At 39.4% G+C, this 22,481-nt stretch overlaps 1 protein-coding gene and 1 non-coding gene across 2 annotated transcripts; one reads left to right on the top strand and one right to left on the bottom strand.

Annotated features, from left to right (window-relative positions):
- Positions 1-337: 337 nt before the first annotated feature.
- Positions 338-1,509, bottom strand: LOC141643816 (uncharacterized). Its single transcript, XM_074453135.1, has 3 exons — positions 1,258-1,509; positions 801-1,029; positions 338-684 (listed from the first exon to the last, which is right to left on the bottom strand). Exons 1-3 carry the CDS (start codon positions 1,507-1,509, stop codon positions 338-340), a joined length of 828 nt encoding a protein of 275 aa, XP_074309236.1.
- A 10,550-nt stretch (positions 1,510-12,059) lies between these two features.
- On the top strand, positions 12,060-12,166 carry LOC141624383 (small nucleolar RNA R71). Its single transcript, XR_012534194.1, has one exon. It is a non-coding gene; the product is annotated as a small nucleolar RNA R71 (small nucleolar RNA).
- Positions 12,167-22,481: the final 10,315 nt, after the last annotated feature.

Genomic DNA, 22,481 nt, shown 5'->3' with positions numbered 1-22,481 from the left:
GTGAAATCCTCTCCTGGCTTGGTGCCTGTGGATTTTTCCCATTTAAGGGTTTTCCACGTACAAAATTCTTTGTCTTCTTGTTGTTATTCTTTATTGCATTTACGATTTATATTTCCCCCCTGGCGACCTGACTATTAGGGCATTTAGAGCTAGCTAACCCTATCCAAATCTACCCTGACCTGATTTCGCCTTGCGCAAAATCCACACAAAATAAGCTTCTATGTCAACATTGTCATCAAAGTTGTAAACCGGCTTAGGATGAGGCTCATCTCCATAAATCAACTTCTCTATCTCATCCACCTCCTTGCTCCATGGTCCTGATGCAGCAGCAGGGCCATCAGACTGATTCCTGTCCAAACACAAAGTAAAAGAAATAATGAATAAGTGGATCAACATCATTAAGCATATAACATGGAGCTACTGAAAGTCGACGCTTTAAAGCGTTATCAAGAACAAATTTAATAGTATCATTCCCAACCCTTAGTGTCAAACTACTATCCTTAACATCTATGAGTGCTCCCGCAGTGTGAAGGAACGGTCTACCAAGAATGATAGGTACATGGGACTCTTCGGCCATATCCATAACAATGAAATCAGTTGGAATAAAATATTTCCCTACTCTAACTGACACATCTTCTAAAACACCAATATATCTCTTTAAAGATATGTCAGCCATCTGCAAGCCTGCAAGGTCATATTGGTCACACGGAGTTGACCCATATTTAACTTCTTGCATATAGAATACGGCATGAGACTAATACTAGCCGCTAAATCGCAAAGGGATTTATCAATAACTATACTATCAATATGACAAGGAATATAAAAACTCCCTCGATCCTTTAGCTTTGGTGGTGAGTTAGCTTGCAATGCGACCGCGCACTCTTGAGTGAATGCCACCGTCTCAACTTCATCAAAAGACCGCTTCTTGGACAAGATCTCTTTCAAAAACTTAGCATACGCTGGCACACTCACTTGAAGATTCTTCACTACCTCCATGAACCTCCCGAACTGTTGTTCAAGCTTAGACTTCTACAATCGGTGTGAAAAAGGTAGTTAGATTTTAATTGGCTCGGCTTCTTTTGCTTTAGTAATAGTTTTGGAAGCACCGTCGTCAGTTACAGGGTGTACTCGATCGAGCCTGGGGTGTATTCGATCGAGGATCCTATTTTCTTCCAGCGCCATAGCTGAAACACGAGAAAAATCAACCTCTGGGGTGGATACTCGATCTAGCATGTGGCTACTCGATCGAGGGTCCACGGTTTCTCCAGCTTTCTTGTCTTTCTTCTTATCCCGTGTTCTTCCTTTGCTTAATTCTTTCTCATCATCACTCAACTCAAGATTACCTAACCCCTTAGGATGCATGTAAGCGACCTCATCTTTATCAATGGGCACATCCGGACTTTGATAAGTAGTACCGCTCCTTAGTGAAATAGCATTAACTTGTTCATGTGCTTGTTTACCTTGAGAAGGAAGGTTGCCGGGCTGTTTTGACGGATTTTGAGCCGCCATTTGAGCAACTTGATTATCTAGCATCTTGTTATGAGCTATTGTTTGGGCTAAAAATAGCACAATAAGGGGAAGGCCCACTTGGTAAAATAAAAGGCTATGGGAGGAGTGATAAGGAGGAAGGAAGCCCGAAATTAGAAAAAGGGGGAACGGGCTGGCGCATAGGGAAAGAAGACCAGGGGCCCATCAGAGGAGACGTCCAGATTAAGGAGAGAAGAGTTAGGGAGAAGTTAGGGAGAAGTCAGGGAGATCAGGGAGAATTGGGGAAGGCGGCCGAATATGGAAAGAGTTCTTATGGAAATTATATTCCCTTTCCATAATCAAGGTAGGACATGTCTAGGGTTCTCACCCTATAAATAGCTAAGGAAGCAAATCAAAAAAGGGATCCACATATTCACACATTGACGTGAAGACCTCAGCATATCCCCATACTCACATATACATCCGCCCAAGGTCTTACAGGCCTGATACCTCGTGCCAGCAAGATTAGCACTACGTCACTATTGTAATAATCCTCCTATTCAAGTATAGTGCAATATTTGGAAGGGTACCGTCCCTCCCGCGGTTGTTCCCACATTGGGTTTTTCGCGTCACCAAATCTCGCGTGTTAATTTATATTTCGCACTTAGTTTCCTTATTTACGTATCAATATACGAACAATCATACGATCAACCAACGAATAAGACCGCATTGACCCTAAACAACCAATTCGGTAAAAAATACCTAAACAACTATAAGTTCAGAAATCTGAGCCGTTTGCTTGTGTTGAATCATCAAAATCTGCTACAACAAAGCTTTCATCTCAGCCATGTCATTACTAGGAGCTTGAGGAGGAGGTTTCATTTGTTGAAAACCTCCTTGATTTTGCCCAACAAAGTTCCCTTGTGGTTGATTACCACGATTTTGAGGAATAATATATGCATTCTGTTGCGGTGCTCAAGCAAATACATTCTGACCTCTTTCAGGGAAGAAGTTAGAATAGGGAGTACCTTGCTTGAAATACTGAAAAGCATGAACTTGTTCAATGGTACTCATACACTTGGCCGCAGTATTGCCATCAATTCGACATCTCTCGCAGGACACTTCTTGTTGAATCATGGCATGAACCATTTCTTGCTTATTACCCAAAGACTGAGAGGTCTTTAACTCGGCTATCTAAGCAGTTAAGGCCTCCAGTTGTGCCGCAATAACACTATCTGAACCATCCCCTCTTGTACTACCTTTGGGGTTATCATGCTTAATGGTGCGGTATGGGTAGCAATATGATCAATCAACTTCCATACGTTATCATCATTAGTATTGTCCTGGAATCTACCAGTAGCTGAAGAATCAAGTAGAGCTATATGATCGTCATACAACCCGTTGTAAAACTGGTTGCAAAGAAACCACTTCTGATGGGGAACTGAACGAACTAGTGTCTTGAAGCGAAACCATGCCTCATTCAAGTCTTCATTGGGACCTTGTTTGAAGCTAGTAATTTGGCTTCTCAAGGTATTGGTCTTTTGCGGTGGAAAGTATCTCTTGTAGAATGCAAGAGCTAAGGTATTCCAGTCAGTGACCCCATGATCCTCCATATCCAAATCTCGCAACCACTCTGCAGCACCATCTCTTAAGGAAAAAGGAAAGAGCACCTCTTTAACCTAATCTTGAGTCACCCCAACAGTTAAAGGGATGGAACAACAGTAATCAGTGAATTTCTCCATATGTTTTGCAGGGTCTTCATTAGCACACCCCCCCCCCTCCCCTCAAACAAGTTTCGCTCCACCAAATTTATGTAAGATCGACGAATCTCAAAAGTGCCCTTCTCAGTAGTAGACATCTTTGTTGAATTTGTGGCAAAAATAGGCTTGTTCTCTTCTAAAGACTGATCTTATGCGTCAAATATGTGCTTTGTATCACTGTCAAGTATATTCAAGTCTTCTACTTGACCTATTTCTCTTTAAAATTTTTGTCTGTACCGAAAAGTCTTTTCTGGCTCAGAATTAAAAGGTACAATCTCTAACCTGTTAGACCTGGGCATACACAAAAACAACAAGAAAAATATCAAGTTGTCTCAAGGAACTGACGCTCTGATATGGACAAGAGTTGGTCGTCACACATCCAATCAAACACAATTTATAGCTTCACAAACAACTCTACAATTAGTAAAGAGGCAAGTAAAGGTCGGATCCCAAGGGACGGGAATTGAGATAAGATTTCTATTGAAACTAGTGGTGTCTTAGGGGTGTCACAATTTGGATTGATGTAGAAAGTCACTAAACTAAGTAGCAATGAAAATAAACAAGCAAGATGAATTGAAAGGGTTGTAAACAATTGATAAAAAGCACTAGGGTGTCATGGGGTCATAGGGGAATCATGGGAATTGATCATACAAACATGTTCTCAAATTATAAGCAAGCAATTATGGTTGTGATGTATTGAGTTGGGTTATATCTTACAATCCTAGGAAAGTTTGGGTCCCGGAGCCGAATCGATTAGATTGTACAACACCTACAAGTCGACTTAGTCTTCCCTACTCAACAACATGCATGGTCTAATGAGACTCGAGTTGGTTTATGTCTTACAAGTCTCATTGAAAATATAGGTGATGGGTAAAAAATGCAAGGATTCATAGGCTCGCATTTCATCAAACATAACATGTGCATGAGTTGAGATCAAAACAAGCAAGCAAATAAACCATGAAAGCATATTAATTTAAGCATGAATCATTCCCCATGTTGGTTTCCCCTAATTACCCATTAACCCTAGCTAGGTGACTACTCACTCATTATCATATTGATCATGCTAGCAAGGTTGTCAATCATACCAACAAAGTTAAACATGATGAATAAATGAAAGTAATTAACAATAATTAAAAAGGGATTAAGAGGATTATACCTATTAATGATTCCAATAATAAAGCAAAGATAAAAGAAGTACTTGATGCTTGATTGAGAGGTTGTCAATCTCCCAATAATAACCCAAATAATCTTCAATTACCCAAAATAAAGGATGAACAAAAGAGAGATTAAGGAAATAAAACTTGTATTAAAACTTGATTAATTGTTGATTACAAAACTAAAGAGAGATTTGATTGATATTAACTACTCTAAGAATTGATAAGAAGAACATGCTCTTCTAATTAGACTAATGGGGTATTTATAGTGGAAATTAGATGGATGCATTAGGGTTAACTAAGGGCTAAACTAGTAATTACGCTTTTTAGATTGAGCAGGGAGACGCCGGTATTTTTCGAAGGAAGGGCTTCTTTCACGGAGGCTTGAAGAAGACAAAATTGTGCTGGACTGGAATCCGTGCGTCTTAGGCTCGGGACGAGCGGATTCAAGGTCTGGGCACGGGCGTCTTTGGAAGAAGACGGCCGGATTCTGGTGGCTGCTGCCCGGGCGTCTTTGGCAGAAGACGCACGGATTGTGCTGTGGAGGACGGGCGGATTCTGGGCAATCCGCACGGATTGCTGCTCAGCATTGTTTCTTCTTCTTTTCTTCCCTTTTCTTCATAAAATCCTTGGGGATTTCCTCGGGGATGCAAGGATCCTTTCTCGTCATTGCCCAACTACTATAATATGTACAAAGGACTTCTAATCTTGTCTCTCCTTGATGCTTGGTCATTGAATTCAATCAATTTAGTCTCGTTTTGCCATCAAAATGCAAGATTCTTACTCCTTTCCTACCAAGGGATCAAAATCTCAAAGAATATGCAAAACAAAGAACTAAAGACAATAAATGACCCAAATATGCACTAAAAAGCATGGGAACAAGGCTAATTCGGGGGCTAAATATGCGCTAATTATGGTCACATCAAATATCCCCAAACCGAACCTTTGCTCGTCCCGAGTAAAGAGGTGACAAAGACTAGGACCATTATTTAAACTAACCTAATAACATAGCCGATATGAGAAAATTAGCGGGTCTCACTCCGCCCCTTCAACTCACAACAAGACAACCATGAGGTAGGATGCCTTCTTGCAAGGCAAGGTGGGTCTTGCCAAAATGGCGACACATCCAAACATTAAGCACACAAAATCAAATAATGGATACATCTACAAAAGGAATAGCCACTTCCTCATCAAGTGGCGAAGGCACTAAAGAGGAACAAATTTAAGAGCATAAAATCCTTCACAAATACTAGTTCAACAAATTACTAAGGCTAAGAGGATGGCACTAAATAACCTCCAAATGGTGTTAACTAGACTACTTTCGTCCTCAATTTCCAAATGCTTTCGTCAAGAGCGATCGGATGGTGGTGGAATGATGATCCCTATGATGCTAGTAGCATATGACATGACAAGTCTCGAATTATTTACAAAAGTAAAGGTCATGGATCGTCCCAAGCTCGACAAAGTGGCTTGACAAAAAGGCTTTTTGGGAATGAAATGCTCAAATCGTTATAAACAAGGGTGGATATGACTAGTATTCAAAAATTGACCTCATTCAACTTTCACATTTCAAAAATTTAATATGGGGTTTCTCCCTTCTGGGCTAGTGTCCTTTGCTTTTGCCAATCGCTTATTAGGCAACTGGTTAACCTCTAGACAATAGCTTTTCGGGGTGATAGTCACTCTGTCTCTGGGCGGTTGAATTCACAACCGTGTGGGGGCCCAATTCAATGGATCCCTCTCCAAAGCACATCGAAGTGGTACGCCTCCATCAAAACAACTAAATTTATCAACATTTCAACATTTCATAACATTTGAGGTTTCCTTGGCAATAAATTACTTCCACATGACAAAATTTTCGAAATGAGCACTTCAAACTTATTGATAGAAAGTATTTTTGGGTTGCCTTACCACAAGGTCAATCAAGGTCACCTAGACAAGTTAATCAAGTCCACATCGCATCACGGGGTTGAATAGGTGACTCACATGCAAACCCTTGACTAGGCTTTGGGTCATGGGTCAAAAGACACTAGTATGACACAATCTAGGGTGTTTTACAACCATTCTAGTAGGCAAAGTCTTAAGTTGAAAAAGTATTTGTAATGGCTTAGTTGCTCTTGTCAAAGTTCCTAATTAGGCACTTTTCAAAACTTTTTATCTAAATCCAACTACATGCCATGATGCAACTATTATATACATCCTAATGCAAGTGATTCTATCAACTAATATGACATATAAATTAAATGCAAGTCCTAAGTTCACATTTGTTATACCGCATCAATCAAAATAAAGCCACATGCGGTCTTCATGATCCTCGTGTCTCGGATGTGGCGTAGTCAATCAATGTGAACAAGGATAGAACAAACACAATATATCCAATTATATATACAAGACTACACTACAAAGGAAAAGAACTTGTTTTTGGCTTTTCAATTTTCAAATTTTTATGGATTTTCGAAATTTTTCAATTTTTTTGGATTTTTGAATAAAAGTTAAGTTAGAATTCCCCATCCCCACACTAATATGGGCATTGTCCTCGATGGCCAAAATGATGGGAAATTATGCAAACATGATGCATGATTTCTACACTAAATGCAAGCTACACTAATCTACACTACATGATGCATGGTTTTTGTTTATGACGGAGAGGATAATTTAGATTACCTCCCGTTGTGTATGCATTGACTTCCCCAAACCGAGTTAGACATTATTGCTAATGTCCTAAGGATGGGTGTAGTTCATGCACACACTATGCAATGCATGAAACTAATTTGTCATTTTGGATTTTGAAAGTGGGAACAATAAAATGAGAACACCTTAATAGGGCCGAGGTGTGAGTCCTCTATGGTGCTAGGACTACTCCAACAATGATCAAGATTAATAAATAAAACAAAGAGAGAAATAGACAAACCTCAAGAGGGTAGGAGCCTCTAAAGCTTGCTAATCTTCCATCATATCATCACTATCATCATCTTCCTCATTAGAAGTGGTCTCATTGCCACTTCCCTCTTCACTTGCTTCTTCACCTTGCTCATCATCCTCTTATCCTTCTTCAATAGCTTCCTCATCAATGTTATCATCAACCTCTTCATTACCGACAACCTCATTATCACCCGGAACAACCCTAAATGCACTCGGAAAGAGGACTTCCCTATCCGCCCAACTAGGCAAAGGACATGAAGGATCAAGTAGTCCTTGCCTAGCTAAGTGTATGAGGGGTGGATATTGAGCTAAGTAAGCATCTTTCCGGTCCTCGAAGGCTTGCTTGTGCATCTCTTGCATGAGAAGAGTCAAATAATCATTTCTTGCTTCAACGCCATCGGGCTTGAACTCTTGGTACTCGAAAGGGTAGGGTGGTGTGACAATGGAAGAGGAGGGCATTTCAATTTCACCCTTTTGTTGTCGGATAATGTACTCGGCCTCTTTTGAAAGGGGAAGTAGATAGTTGGTCCGATGGACGCTTAAACGACAAATCTTCGAAGGCAAAGTGAAAGATCTAGCCTCACTAATGAGTCATCCATACTTGGTGTCAAGAGGGTTATGGGTAACCCACTTGTACTTGTATATCATAGTATTAATATCAATGAGCACCCTCTTTCACCTCATACTTGTTATCCTTGTTGAAGTTTGGATCAAAGTATTTAGCTAGGATAGTGACTAGGCCTCCATTCACAATAACGGTAGTGCCTCTCTTCCCACAATCAATATTTAGCCATCTATCCACCAAAAGCCTTAGAGAGTTGAAAGGCTTGGTGTGTTCACTTCCAATGTTCAAAGCCGACTCAAGAAGAACAAAATCGAGTTTGGTGAAATGGTTGGTGTCTTTTCTTGCAATGATGGTGTTCCCTATGACCTTGTGCCACACTCTAATGCCCGGATGGTGGACTAATAGAGCGCGACTAGCATGAAAGTCCTCAAATTTCCTTCCGGAAATCGCCTCCCAAAGAGGGTCGGGGTCATATTTGCCAACATTCTTAAAATAACTCGGTGAATCACTAAGACCCAAAGCTTTACCCATTTCCTCAAAAGAGATGCGCCTACTAACATTAGCTAGACGGAACTCGATGGTCTCCATAGTCTCAACCTTGTTGACTTTCAAAGAACTCAAAAATTCTAAGGTAAGGGAGGGGTATGTCAATTCTTTTGATTCAAACAATTTCTCCAACCCCATGGCTTTAAAGAAGGCTCTAGTTTGCTCAAGGACACCCAACTTATCTAAGGTATCTTCACAAATAAACTTGGTGGATAGAAATGATTTCCTAGCAAACTTGGCAAAAGTGTCCCTATGGGATTTGGAAATGAAAATTACCTCCGGATAGTTCGAAAGTTGATCAATTTCCGGAGTAGTAGATGTTGTTGCTCCCATGGGAGGTTGTTGTTGTTGCACTTCCAAGTTTGGGTTAGCTACCGCCATAGCCAATGCTTTCTTTGCTTGAAGACTCTTTTGCCTTGATGAAAGTGTCTTTGCCTTTGGTGCCTTTGCCTTTGTTGCTTTTGTTGCTCCCTTAGTTCTTGCCATTGAAGATTAAACCAAGAAAGGAGTGAAAAATCTTCAATCTGTAGTGTACCCAAATCGATTTAAAGATGAAAGGCTTTGCCTTTATGAATTCAAAAATCGACTCAAAGGTTGAAGATTTTGTGCTTGGTTTTGATTTTTATTGAAAAAGGAGTGATTGATTTGTTGTTAAAAGGATGTTTTGATTTGATTTTGGTGAATCTTGTTGAGGAATCTTGTTTTTGTGATGGAGAGGATGAGGGTTTTGAGGGTTTTGGTAGTGTTTTGAGTGAAGAAATGAAGAAATGAATGTGGGAGGGGGTTTATAAAACCCGAAAAATTTGAAATGCAGGGGCAAGACGGGCGGTTTTTGCTCGGGACGCCCGGATTCGGCCTGTTCTGGGTTGGGAAAAACTCGCCTAAAGACGGGCGTCTTTCAGTGAAGACGCTCGGATTTGCAAACACGGGACGGACGTCTTTTACAGAAGACGGGCGGATTCCTTTACAGGGATTTTTCTTGTTTTCCTCAGCCAAAAAGACGGGTGTCTTTCTTTCAGGACGGGCGGATTTTTGAAGACGGTCGGATTCAAATGCAGGACGCCCGGATTCGTTTACAGTCAAAAATATTTCAAAAGTTCAGCTCAGAGGGACGGGCATCTTCTACCCAATATGCCCGGATTGTGTGAAGACGGGCGGCTTCTCTTGAATCCACTCGGATTCTACCCCTTTGTACCCGGATTCAGTTCCATCCGTGTACTATGCATATCCCTTGTCATTCTTCCATTCTTCTTCATATCTCGTGTTCTTCATTGTGGGGGCACTACTAAGGCATGAATAGCCTAGGCAATTGCCATCCCCACACTAAGCTAAAGCACTACACATCAATGGAAATCGTTAGTCCCTCCCTCACTTCTCTCAAACATGACAATTATCTTGATCAAAGTATAAAAATCCAAAGATAACAAAAATGCAATATAAGAATTGAAATGCAAGTTAGGTAGTTAGAAATATTTACAAATGGTGGTTTAGGGAGGACTCCACCAAACTCTCATTCTTGATGAGATGTCAAGGGGGCATGTCCAAGGTGTTGTTGATGTTGCTCAACACCTTGAAAAAGTAATCAAAAGCTTGTTCATTATCGTGATAAAGTTCTTCAATAGACCTTTACCCTTGTTGTCGGTCTTGATTGATGGCATTTCCAATGTAGGGATTAAAAATCCTTTCTAATTCGTCGTCCCAAAGACCACAAACTTCATTAAGTTGATCATTAAAAATCTCTTGATTTGATAGAGACAACTCTCCCAATTTCTTGTCTTGGCCAATGAGGCCATCCTCTTCTTCTTTGCTTGACTTTGATGAGCTTTGCAAGCTCTCTTTGTTACAACTCACTTGCTCTTTGAATGGAGCATCTTCAATTTTCTTCTTCCATTGGAGTTCCGACTTCTTCCTATCATCCTTCCGGCTATAATGATCAATCATGAAACATGGTTCATGCAAACGAGGAGCTCTCATAGTCTTGTCAAGATTAAAAGTTATACTCTCATCTCCCACTTCTAGAGTGAGCTCTCCATGTTTCACATCAATCACTGCACCCGCGGTATGTAAGAAGGGTCTTCCTAGGATGATTGGAATGTTGGAGTCTTCCTCCATATCAACAATGACAAAGTCCACCGGGATGAAAAACTTCCCAATTCGTACGGGAACATCTTCCCATATCCCTAATGGTGTCTTCGTCGATCTATCGGCCATTTGGAGTGTGATATTGGTGCATTTAAGCTCTCCCATCCCCAACCTTTTACTCACCGAGTACGGCATAACACTCACACTAGCCCCTAGATCACATAAGGCTTTGTTGATCGTGGTGTCGCCAATGGTACACGGTATTGAGAAGCTTCCGGATCCTTTAGTCTTGGAGGTGAACTCCCTTGAAGTATTGCACTACTCACCTTAGTGAAGGCGATAGTCTCAAGTTTCCGGATCGACTTCTTCTTTGTGAGGATGTCTTTCATGTATTTCGCATAGGCCGGCACGTGATTGATTAATTCCGTGAAAGGAATCGAGACTTCCAAATTCTTCACAATTTCCATAAACTTTCCAAGTTGGTCATCAAATTTGGGCTTGGCTTGACGACTTGGAAAAGGAAGTCTAATCACAATGGGCTCCTTCTCCTTGACCTTGTCTTCATTTTTCTTTGAAATTTCTTCTTTTGATGATTCTCCATCTTTGGAGTTTTGCACAATTTCCTCCTTATCACTAGCTTCCACAATTTCATCCTCAACTTGCTTCTTCGGTGCTTCATACCTTGTACCACTTCTCAAGTGAATAGCACTAACCGTTTCATGTCTTGCGGGATTACTTTGAGGTGGTAATTGCCCCTTTTGTCTTTGTGAGCTTGAAGATGCTAGTTGAGTTAATTGGGTTTCCAACATCTTGGTGTGAGCTAGAATGTTGTTGATGGTGGTTTCCTTTGCTTGACTATATTTTTGCATTTGAGTGAAAAATTCTTGTTGATTCTTTTGCATTTGGAGGACCGCTTTTTGAACATCAAAACCTTGGTCATTTTGGTGATTGTATGGATTTTGATTTTGGTAACCTTGGTTTTGGTTGTAAAAGGGTCTTTGATTTTGGTTTCTTATGGGAGGTGGGGTGTATGTTGTTTGAGGGTTTTGAACATTTTGGCTTTTGTATGAGAGATTTGGATGGAATTTGGTGTTTTCATTGTAATAGTTGGAATAAGGGGTACCACTCTTGTATGCTTGGAAAGCATTCACTTGTTCATTTGTTCCCCTACATTCACTTTGGTCATGTCCCAAAGTTCCACAATTCTCACATATCCCACTTGGGATTGATGAAGATGCCGTCATAGCATTAACATGATGCTTTGGTGATTTTGAGGCTTCTTCAAGTCTAGCCATAGCTTTTTCAAACTTCAAATTGATTGTGTCAATGTGAGCACTAAGTTGAGCACCCAATTGAGTAACAGAGTCCACTTCATGCTTTCCTCCTCTAGTAGCCTTGCGAGGTCTACTATATTGTGAGTTATGGACCGCCATTTCCTCAATTTTGTTCCATGTTTGATTGTCATCAACTTCGGTGAACATTCCATTTGATCCCATGTTGAGAATGTTCCTTGAATCTTCATATAAACCGTTCCAAAACTGTTGTACCAAGAACCACTCGCTAAGTCCATGATGAGGACATGAGCGACAAATTCCCTTGAATCGCTCCCAAGCTTCATACAAAGATTCTTCATCCCTTTGCTTAAAACCCGTAATTTGAGCTCTTAGCATGTTAGTCTTTTCCGGTGGGTAGAATTTTTTGTAGAAAGCTAGAGCCAACTTCTTCCAAGAATCAATTCCGAGAGTGGCCTTATCAAGGCCCTTCAACCATTGTTTCGCGGTGCCAATTAGAGAAAAAGGAAATAAGACCCATCGAATTTGGTCTTGAGTTACACCGGTTTGAGAAATCGCATCACAATAGTCACAAAAGGTTTCCATGTGAGAATGAGGGTCTTCACTAGGCATCCCCCCAAATTGGCTCATTTCGACTAATTGGATAAAGGCGGATTTGGCAATAAAATTTCCGGTTAGATGTTGTGGTGTGGGAGTACCGTTGGGTAGGTTCTCCTCGGTGGGTACGGAATGTGATAAAAACTTAGGCATTGTGGGTTGATTTTGTGTGGTATTTTGTATTGGGTTCTCCTCACCTTCTCTTGCAAAAGGGTTGATGAACTCAATAGTTGGTTGAATATCTACAACCTCACTAATACCTCTCAAATTCCTCCTAGCAAGTCTTCTATTGGTTGTCAAAGTTCTTTCAATTTCACGATCAAAAGGTAACAAATCACCTTGTGACCTTCTAGACATGCAAAATATCAAACAACTTGAAAACAATTAGAACAAACCTTGAGGAGTTTTACTTCCCCAAGGTAAAGAAAGACACAACTAATAACAATATAAGAAAATCTAAATCAAGCTAACACCGTCCCCGACAACGGCGCCATTTTGATATGGACAAGAGTTGGTCGTCACACATCCAATCAAACACAATTTATAGCTTCACAAACAACTCTACAATTAGTAAAGAGGCAAGTAAAGGTCGGATCCCAAGGGACGAGAATTGAGATGAGATTTCTATTGAAACTAGTGGTGTCTTAGGGGTGTCACAATTTGGGTTGATGTAGAAAGTCACTAAACTAAGTAGCAATGAAAATAAACAAGCAAGATGAATTGAAAGGGTTGTAAACAATTGATAAAAAGCACTAGGGTGTCATGGGGTCATAGGGGAATCATGGGAATTGATCATACAAACATGTTCTCAAATTATAAGCAAGCAATTATTGTTGTGATGTATTGAGTTGGGTTATATCTTACAATCCTAGGAAAGTTTGGGTCCCGGAGCCGAATCGATTAGATTGTACAACACCTACAAGTCGACTTAGTCTTCCCTACTCAACAACATGCATGGTCTAATGAGACTCGAGTTGGTTTATGTCTTACAAGTCTCATTGAAAAGATAGGTGATGGGTAAAAAATGCAAGGATTCATAGGCTCGCATTTCATCAAACATAACATGTGCATGAGTTGAGATCAAAACAAGCAAGCAAATAAACCATGAAAGCATATTAATTTAAGCATGAATCATTCCCCATGTTGGTTTCCCCTAATTACCCATTAACCCTAGCTAGGTGACTACTCACTCATTATCATGTTGATCATACTAGCAAGGTTGTCAATCATACCAACAAAGTTAAACATGATGAATAAATGAAAGTAATTAACAATAATTAAAAAGAGATTAAGAGGATTATACCTACTAATGATTCCAATAATAAAGCAAAGATAAAAGAAGTATTTGATGCTTGATTGAGAGGTTGTCGGTCTCCCAATAATAACCCAAATAATCTTCAATTACCCAAAATAAAGGATGAACAAAAGAGAGATTAAGGAAATAAAACTTGTATTAAAACTTGATTAATTGTTAATTACAAAACTAAAGAGGGATTTGATTGATATTAACTACTCTAAGAATTAATAAGAAGAACATGATCTTCTAATTAGACTAATGGGGTATTTATAGTGGAAATTAGGTGGATGCATTAGGGTTAACTAAGGGCTAAACTAGTAATTACACTTTTTAGATTGAGCAGGGAGACGCCGGTATTTTTCGAAGGAAGGGCTTCTTTCACGGAGGCTTGAAGAAGACGAAATTGTGCTGGACTGGAATCCGTGCGTCTTAGGCTCGGGACGGGCGGATTCAAGGTCTGGGCACGGGCGTCTTTGGGAGAAGACGGCCGGATTCTGGTGGCTGCTGCCCGGGCATCTTTGGCAGAAGACGCACGGATTGTCTTTGTGGAGGACGGGCGGATTACGGGCAATCCGCACGGATTTGCTCGTCAAAGATTGTTTCTTCTTCTTTTCTTCCCTTTTCTTCATAAAATCCTTGGGGATTTCCTCGGGAATGCAAGGATCTTTTCTCATCATTGCCCAACTACTATAATATGTACAAAGGCCTTCTAATCTTGTCTCTACTTGATGCTTGGTCATTGAATTCAATCAATTTAGTCTCGTTTTGCCATGAAAATGCAAGATTCTTACTCCTTTCCTACCAAGGGATCAAAATCTCAAAAAATATGCAAAACAAAGAACTAAAGACAATAAATGACCCAAATATGCACTAAAAAGCATGGGAACAAGGCTAATTCGGGGGCTAAATATGCGCTAATTATGGTCACATCACGCTCCCTGAGACAAAAGACAAAAATAAACAAAAACAAACAGAAAAATTGTTGCCTCCCCGGTAATGGCGCCAAATTTGATAGGGTTATTTTCAGTTGTTGGCCTATCAAAATAAATCTTAAATGACTACTAACTGGTAGCTACTGGCAAGAAAGGGTCGAATCCACGGGAAGGCCAGTTAATTATTCTAGTTTGCTAATATTTAAGTTCGTCTTAAAGTAACCGTTTTCTTGAAGGATTTGATTGGTTTGCTAAAAACTAATTGCGATGTAAATAAAAGACAAATTCACCAATATTAAAGAGTCTAGGGAACAAGTTCACTAGGTAGTCATCCGAGGGTATGATTTAACTAGTTGATAGAGCAATTTATATTGTTGTAGGTCATATGATCGGTCGATTCTAATATGTCCACTAGGTCTAAACTTAACGTGCGGTTGCTATCATTAAGTCAGCCTATTCAATTGTCGTAGTCTATATTAGTCTTAACCCGATCGTTAATAATCGTAATTAATTCGCAATACTAATTAACTAATCCTAGCCAGTAATTAATCAATTAGGTTTAAGACAATAATTGAACAAAAATCAAAAGAAATTTAACTATCAATTCATTATATAATCCCCTTCTAACAACCTAGATCCCCTTTCACCCTAGATAAATAAATTAGCTACGCATACTAGTGATAAACATAACAATAACAATAATAGAAAACATGATTAAAGACAATAACAAGATGAATAATAACTGAATGATTAATGATTAATAATTGAGGAAAGATTAACAATAGTACCGTAATTAGAGAGTGCTTAGATCCGAAATAAGAGCAATAAAACTAAACTAAGAGTTTTGAGAGAGTTTCTAGGGTAAATAATGCGTAGCTAGGTAAAGTAAAGTGTAAATATAGCATAGAGTACGAACTGGGTATTTATAATAAAGTATAACTGACTTAAGGAAATTGCGCAAAAGTCTTCAGCTCGTTGTGTACTCGATCGAGCCTGGGTGCACTCGATCGAGTACATTCCCAGTTGATCGAGTTCACTTGGGATTGATCGAGTACGCTCCCTGTTTCAGCTCTTTTCTTCGTGTTGTCTTCTTCACTTTTCTTCCTTTATTCTTCTAGATTCCCGTGCCATGCTCCGTGTACTCCTTCATGCCCACTCTGCGATGCTCATTTCATCCTTTTTCTCCAAAAATGCATCATTCCTGCATTAAACACCTAATAGTGGAAGTGTCGACATTCTAGCATAAAAGGCATATAATTGATATAAATTAGCACGAAAACCGTATCAAAAGTAACTAAGTGGAGGCATAAATATGTATATAATTATGACTCATCAACAAGAGGTTGTATAATTAGCTAATAAAGGTCCATAAGACACATTTTATATTGATAAAATAGTCTAATAATTACTTAATAGTTAAGTGGCCATTAGTTGTTAATTTTTATTATTTAAGTGTTAAATAATCAAATTATTATTTAATTATATAAGATAATTAAATATACGACTTATAATCATTTGTGGGATAAATGTCGGAAATCGAAATGGACCCAAAATAGGTCCACTTGGACCGGTTTCTAGAAGGTCAAGTTTGACCTCCATGTGTCAAGTTTGTTGGCTCATGGCACATGTGATATTCCTATGAATTGTTTACATTTGAACATCTATAAATACCTCACTTTACCATACATGCAAATGATGAATTTTTGAGACCAAAAATCCTCTAAAACTACTACCTTGGCCGGCCCATATAGAGAAAAAAAAGGTCTTATTTCCCTCATCTTTTTCTCATCAAAACTTGAGCAAATTGTTGATCATCTAATCAAAATAATTCACAAACAATAATATACATCAAATATTATTAGAGTAATAATATTTATAGTAATATACAAGGTTAATTACTAATGATATCTAATTAGTAATATTAGTAGTACTTTTTGGCTAATCTTGGGTGTCACCAAGAGGAGGTTTTCTTGTAATACCACGGTTTTCTGAGTTTGGTTTACTCGGCCGAATAGGGGGAACTTGGCCGAATAGTGTGTCGTGTGTTTTCTGGTCAGGTTACTTCCCAGGAACACGCGGCCGAGTATCACGTACTCGGCCGAGTACCCCAGGTACTCGACCGAGTAACTGGTCTGACGCGTTATTTCCGCGGTTTTGATTAATATGATTAGAGAAGTATAAATAGCGTGTTGAGCAGTTTCTAATAAGTTTATAAATCATTATTTTACAAAACCTAACGACGCTCTAAACTCCTCTAATCATCTTCATCATTTCCTAAGCCAAGGTTGATCGATTGTGAGCTTTTGGATCTCGTTGTCCGTGTCGTCTGTGTTAGTAAGTCTCTAGTATTCCTAATCAGTTTATCATTTTTATTGTTAGATTTTGTGCAAACCCTAATTTGGGTTAATTTTGGGGAATTGTATATAGTGATGGTATGTGATTATTGTGTGAAGGTGACGGTGTTATGGAGAATTGTTATTGTCTGCTTGTGTGTTCTTGGATTGCAAAAGGTAGGGTTTCCCGGCCCTACTCAGTTTCCTGTTAAATTGATTAGATTGTACAACACCTACAAGTCGACTTAGTCTTCCCTACTCAACAACATGCATGGTCTAATGAGACTCGAGTTGGTTTATGTCTTACAAGTCTCATTGAAAATATAGGTGATGGGTAAAAAATGCAAGGATTCATAGGCTCGCATTTCATCAAACATAACATGTGCATGAGTTGAGATCAAAACAAGCAAGCAAATAAACCATGAAAGCATATTAATTTAAGCATGAATCATTCCCCATGTTGGTTTCCCCTAATTACCCATTAACCCTAGCTAGGTGACTACTCACTCATTATCATATTGATCATGCTAGCAAGGTTGTCAATCATACCAACAAAGTTAAACATGATGAATAAATGAAAGTAATTAACAATAATTAAAAAGGGATTAAGAGGATTATACCTATTAATGATTCCAATAATAAAGCAAAGATAAAAGAAGTACTTGATGCTTGATTGAGAGGTTGTCAATCTCCCAATAATAACCCAAATAATCTTCAATTACCCAAAATAAAGGATGAACAAAAGAGAGATTAAGGAAATAAAACTTGTATTAAAACTTGATTAATTGTTGATTACAAAACTAAAGAGAGATTTGATTGATATTAACTACTCTAAGAATTGATAAGAAGAACATGCTCTTCTAATTAGACTAATGGGGTATTTATAGTGGAAATTAGATGGATGCATTAGGGTTAACTAAGGGCTAAACTAGTAATTACGCTTTTTAGATTGAGCAGGGAGACGCCGATATTTTTCGAAGGAAGGGCTTCTTTCACGGAGGCTTGAAGAAGACAAAATTGTGCTGGACTGGAATCCGTGCGTCTTAGGCTCGGGACGAGCGGATTCAAGGTTCAGGCACGGGCGTCTTTGGAAGAAGACGGCCGGATTCAGTGGTCTTTGCCGGCGTCTTTGGCAGAAGACGCACGGATTGTGCTGTGGAGGACGGGCGGATTCTGGGCAATCCGCACGGATTGCTGCTCAGCATTGTTTCTTCTTCTTTTCTTCCCTTTTCTTCATAAAATCCTTGGGGATTTCCTCGGGGATGCAAGGATCCTTTCTCGTCATTGCCCAACTACTATAATATGTACAAAGGACTTCTAATCTTGTCTCTCCTTGATGCTTGGTCATTGAATTCAATCAATTTAGTCTCGTTTTGCCATCAAAATGCAAGATTCTTACTCCTTTCCTACCAAGGGATCAAAATCTCAAAGAATATGCAAAACAAAGAACTAAAGACAATAAATGACCCAAATATGCACTAAAAAGCATGGGAACAAGGCTAATTCGGGGGCTAAATATGCGCTAATTATGGTCACATCAAATATCCCCAAACCGAACCTTTGCTCGTCCCGAGTAAAGAGGTGACAAAGACTAGGACTATTATTTAAACTAACCTAATAACATAGCCGATATGAGAAAATTAGCGGGTCTCACTCCGCCCCTTCAACTCACAACAAGACAACCATGAGGTAGGATGCCTTCTTGCAAGGCAAGGTGGGTCTTGCCAAAATGGCGACACATCCAAACATTAAGCACACAAAATCAAATAATGGATGCATCTACAAAAGGAATAGCCACTTCCTCATCAAGTGGCGAAGGCACTAAAGAGGAACAAATTTAAGAGCATAAAATCCTTCACAAATACTAGTTCAACAAATTACTAAGGCTAAGAGGATGGCACTAAATAACCTCCAAATGGTGTTAACTAGACTACTTTCGTCCTCAATTTCCAAATGCTTTCGTCAAGAGCGATCGGATGGTGGTGGAATGATGATCCCTATGATGCTAGTAGCATATGACATGACAAGTCTCGAATTATTTACAAAAGTAAAGGTCATGGATCGTCCCAAGCTCGACAAAGTGGCTTGACAAAAAGGCTTTTTGGGAATGAAATGCTCAAATCGTTATAAACAAGGGTGGATATGACTAGTATTCAAAAATTGACCTCATTCAACTTTCACATTTCAAAAATTTAATATGGGGTTTCTCCCTTCTGGGCTAGTGTCCTTTGCTTTCGCCAATCGCTTATTAGGCAACTGGTTAACCTCTAGACAATAGCTTTTCGGGGTGATAGTCACTCTGTCTCTGAGCGGTTGAATTCACAACCGTGTGGGGGCCCAATTCAATGGATCCCTCTCCAAAGCACATCGAAGTGGTACGCCTCCATCAAAACAACTAAATTTATCAACATTTCAACATTTCATAACATTTGAGGTTTCCTTGGCAATAAATTACTTCCACATGACAAAATTTTCGAAATGAGCACTTCAAACTTATTGATAGAAAGTATTTTTGGGTTGCCTTACCACAAGGTCAATCAAGGTCACCTAGACAAGTTAATCAAGTCCACATCGCATCACGGGGTTGAATAGGTGACTCACATGCAAACCCTTGACTAGGCTTTGGGTCATGGGTCAAAAGACACTAGTATGACACAATCTAGGGTGTTTTACAACCATTCTAGTAGGCAAAGTCTTAAGTTGAAAAAGTATTTGTAATGGCTTAGTTGCTCTTGTCAAAGTTCCTAATTAGGCACTTTTCAAAACTTTTTATCTAAATCCAACTACATGCCATGATGCAACTATTATATACATCCTAATGCAAGTGATTCTATCAACTAATATGACATATAAATTAAATGCAAGTCCTAAGTTCACATTTGTTATACCGCATCAATCAAAATAAAGCCACATGCGGTCTTCATGATCCTCGTGTCTCGGATGTGGCGTAGTCAATCAATGTGAACAAGGATAGAACAAACACAATATATCCAATTATATATACAAGACTACACTACAAAGGAAAAGAACTTGTTTTTGGCTTTTCAATTTTCAAATTTTTATGGATTTTCGAAATTTTTCAATTTTTTTGGATTTTTGAATAAAAGTTAAGTTAGAATTCCCCATCCCCACACTAATATGGGCATTGTCCTCGATGGCCAAAATGATGGGAAATTATGCAAACATGATGCATGATTTCTACACTAAATGCAAGCTACACTAATCTACACTACATGATGCATGGTTTTTGTTTATGACGGAGAGGATAATTTAGATTACCTCCCGTTGTGTATGCATTGACTTCCCCAAACCGAGTTAGACATTATTGCTAATGTCCTAAGGATGGGTGTAGTTCATGCACACACTATGCAATGCATGAAACTAATTTGTCATTTTGGATTTTGAAAGTGGGAACAATAAAATGAGAACACCTTAATAGGGCCGAGGTGTGAGTCCTCTATGGTGCTAGGACTACTCCAACAATGATCAAGATTAATAAATAAAACAAAGAGAGAAATAGACAAACCTCAAGAGGGTAGGAGCCTCTAAAGCTTGCTAATCTTCCATCATATCATCACTATCATCATCTTCCTCATTAGAAGTGGTCTCATTGCCACTTCCCTCTTCACTTGCTTCTTCACCTTGCTCATCATCCTCTTATCCTTCTTCAATAGCTTCCTCATCAATGTTATCATCAACCTCTTCATTACCGACAACCTCATTATCACCCGGAACAACCCTAAATGCACTCGGAAAGAGGACTTCCCTATCCGCCCAACTAGGCAAAGGACATGAAGGATCAAGTAGTCCTTGCCTAGCTAAGTGTAGGAGGGGTGGATATTGAGCTAAGTAAGCATCTTTCCGGTCCTCGAAGGCTTGCTTGTGCATCTCTTGCATGAGAAGAGTCAAATAATCATTTCTTGCTTCAACGCCATCGGGCTTGAACTCTTGGTACTCGAAAGGGTAGGGTGGTGTGACAATGGAAGAGGAGGGCATTTCAATTTCACCCTTTTGTTGTCGGATAATGTACTCGGCCTCTTTTGAAAGGGGAAGTAGATAGTTGGTCCGATGGACGCTTAAACGACAAATCTTCGAAGGCAAAGTGAAAGATCTAGCCTCACTAATGAGTCATCCATACTTGGTGTCAAGAGGGTTATGGGTAACCCACTTGTACTTTTATATCATAGTATTAATATCAATGAGCACCCTCTTTCACCTCATACTTGTTATCCTTGTTGAAGTTTGGATCAAAGTATTTAGCTAGGATAGTGACTAGGCCTCCATTCACAATAACGGTAGTGCCTCTCTTCCCACAATCAATATTTAGCCATCTATCCACCAAAAGCCTTAGAGAGTTGAAAGGCTTGGTGTGTTCACTTCCAATGTTCAAAGCCGACTCAAGAAGAACAAAATCGAGTTTGGTGAAATGGTTGGTGTCTTTTCTTGCAATGATGGTGTTCCCTATGACCTTGTGCCACACTCTAATGCCCGGATGGTGGACTAATAGAGCGCGACTAGCATGAAAGTCCTCAAATTTCCTTCCGGAAATCGCCTCCCAAAGAGGGTCGGGGTCATATTTGCCAACATTCTTAAAATAACTCGGTGAATCACTAAGACCCAAAGCTTTACCCATTTCCTCAAAAGAGATGCGCCTACTAACATTAGCTAGACGGAACTCGATGGTCTCCATAGTCTCAACCTTGTTGACTTTCAAAGAACTCAAAAATTCTAAGGTAAGGGAGGGGTATGTCAATTCTTTTGATTCAAACAATTTCTCCAACCCCATGGCTTTAAAGAAGGCTCTAGTTTGCTCAAGGACACCCAACTTATCTAAGGTATCTTCACAAATAAACTTGGTGGATAGAAATGATTTCCTAGCAAACTTGGCAAAAGTGTCCCTATGGGATTTGGAAATGAAAATTACCTCCGGATAGTTCGAAAGTTGATCAATTTCCGGAGTAGTAGATGTTGTTGCTCCCATGGGAGGTTGTTGTTGTTGCACTTCCAAGTTTGGGTTAGCTACCGCCATAGCCAATGCTTTCTTTGCTTGAAGACTCTTTTGCCTTGATGAAAGTGTCTTTGCCTTTGGTGCCTTTGCCTTTGTTGCTTTTGTTGCTCCCTTAGTTCTTGCCATTGAAGATTAAACCAAGAAAGGAGTGAAAAATCTTCAATCTGTAGTGTACCCAAATCGATTTAAAGATGAAAGGCTTTGCCTTTATGAATTCAAAAATCGACTCAAAGGTTGAAGATTTTGTGCTTGGTTTTGATTTTTATTGAAAAAGGAGTGATTGATTTGTTGTTAAAAGGATGTTTTGATTTGATTTTGGTGAATCTTGTTGAGGAATCTTGTTTTTGTGATGGAGAGGATGAGGGTTTTGAGGGTTTTGGTAGTGTTTTGAGTGAAGAAATGAAGAAATGAATGTGGGAGGGGGTTTATAAAACCCGAAAAATTTGAAATGCAGGGGCAAGACGGGCGGTTTTTGCTCGGGACGCCCGGATTCGGCCTGTTCTGGGTTGGGAAAAACTCGCCTAAA

This window comes from Silene latifolia, chromosome 1 (assembly GCF_048544455.1).
Source record: "Silene latifolia isolate original U9 population chromosome 1, ASM4854445v1, whole genome shotgun sequence".
NCBI lineage: Eukaryota > Viridiplantae > Streptophyta > Magnoliopsida > Caryophyllales > Caryophyllaceae > Silene > Silene latifolia.
The sequence above is the reverse complement of the archived record's forward strand: the minus strand, read 5'-3'. Positions and strand labels throughout refer to the sequence as shown.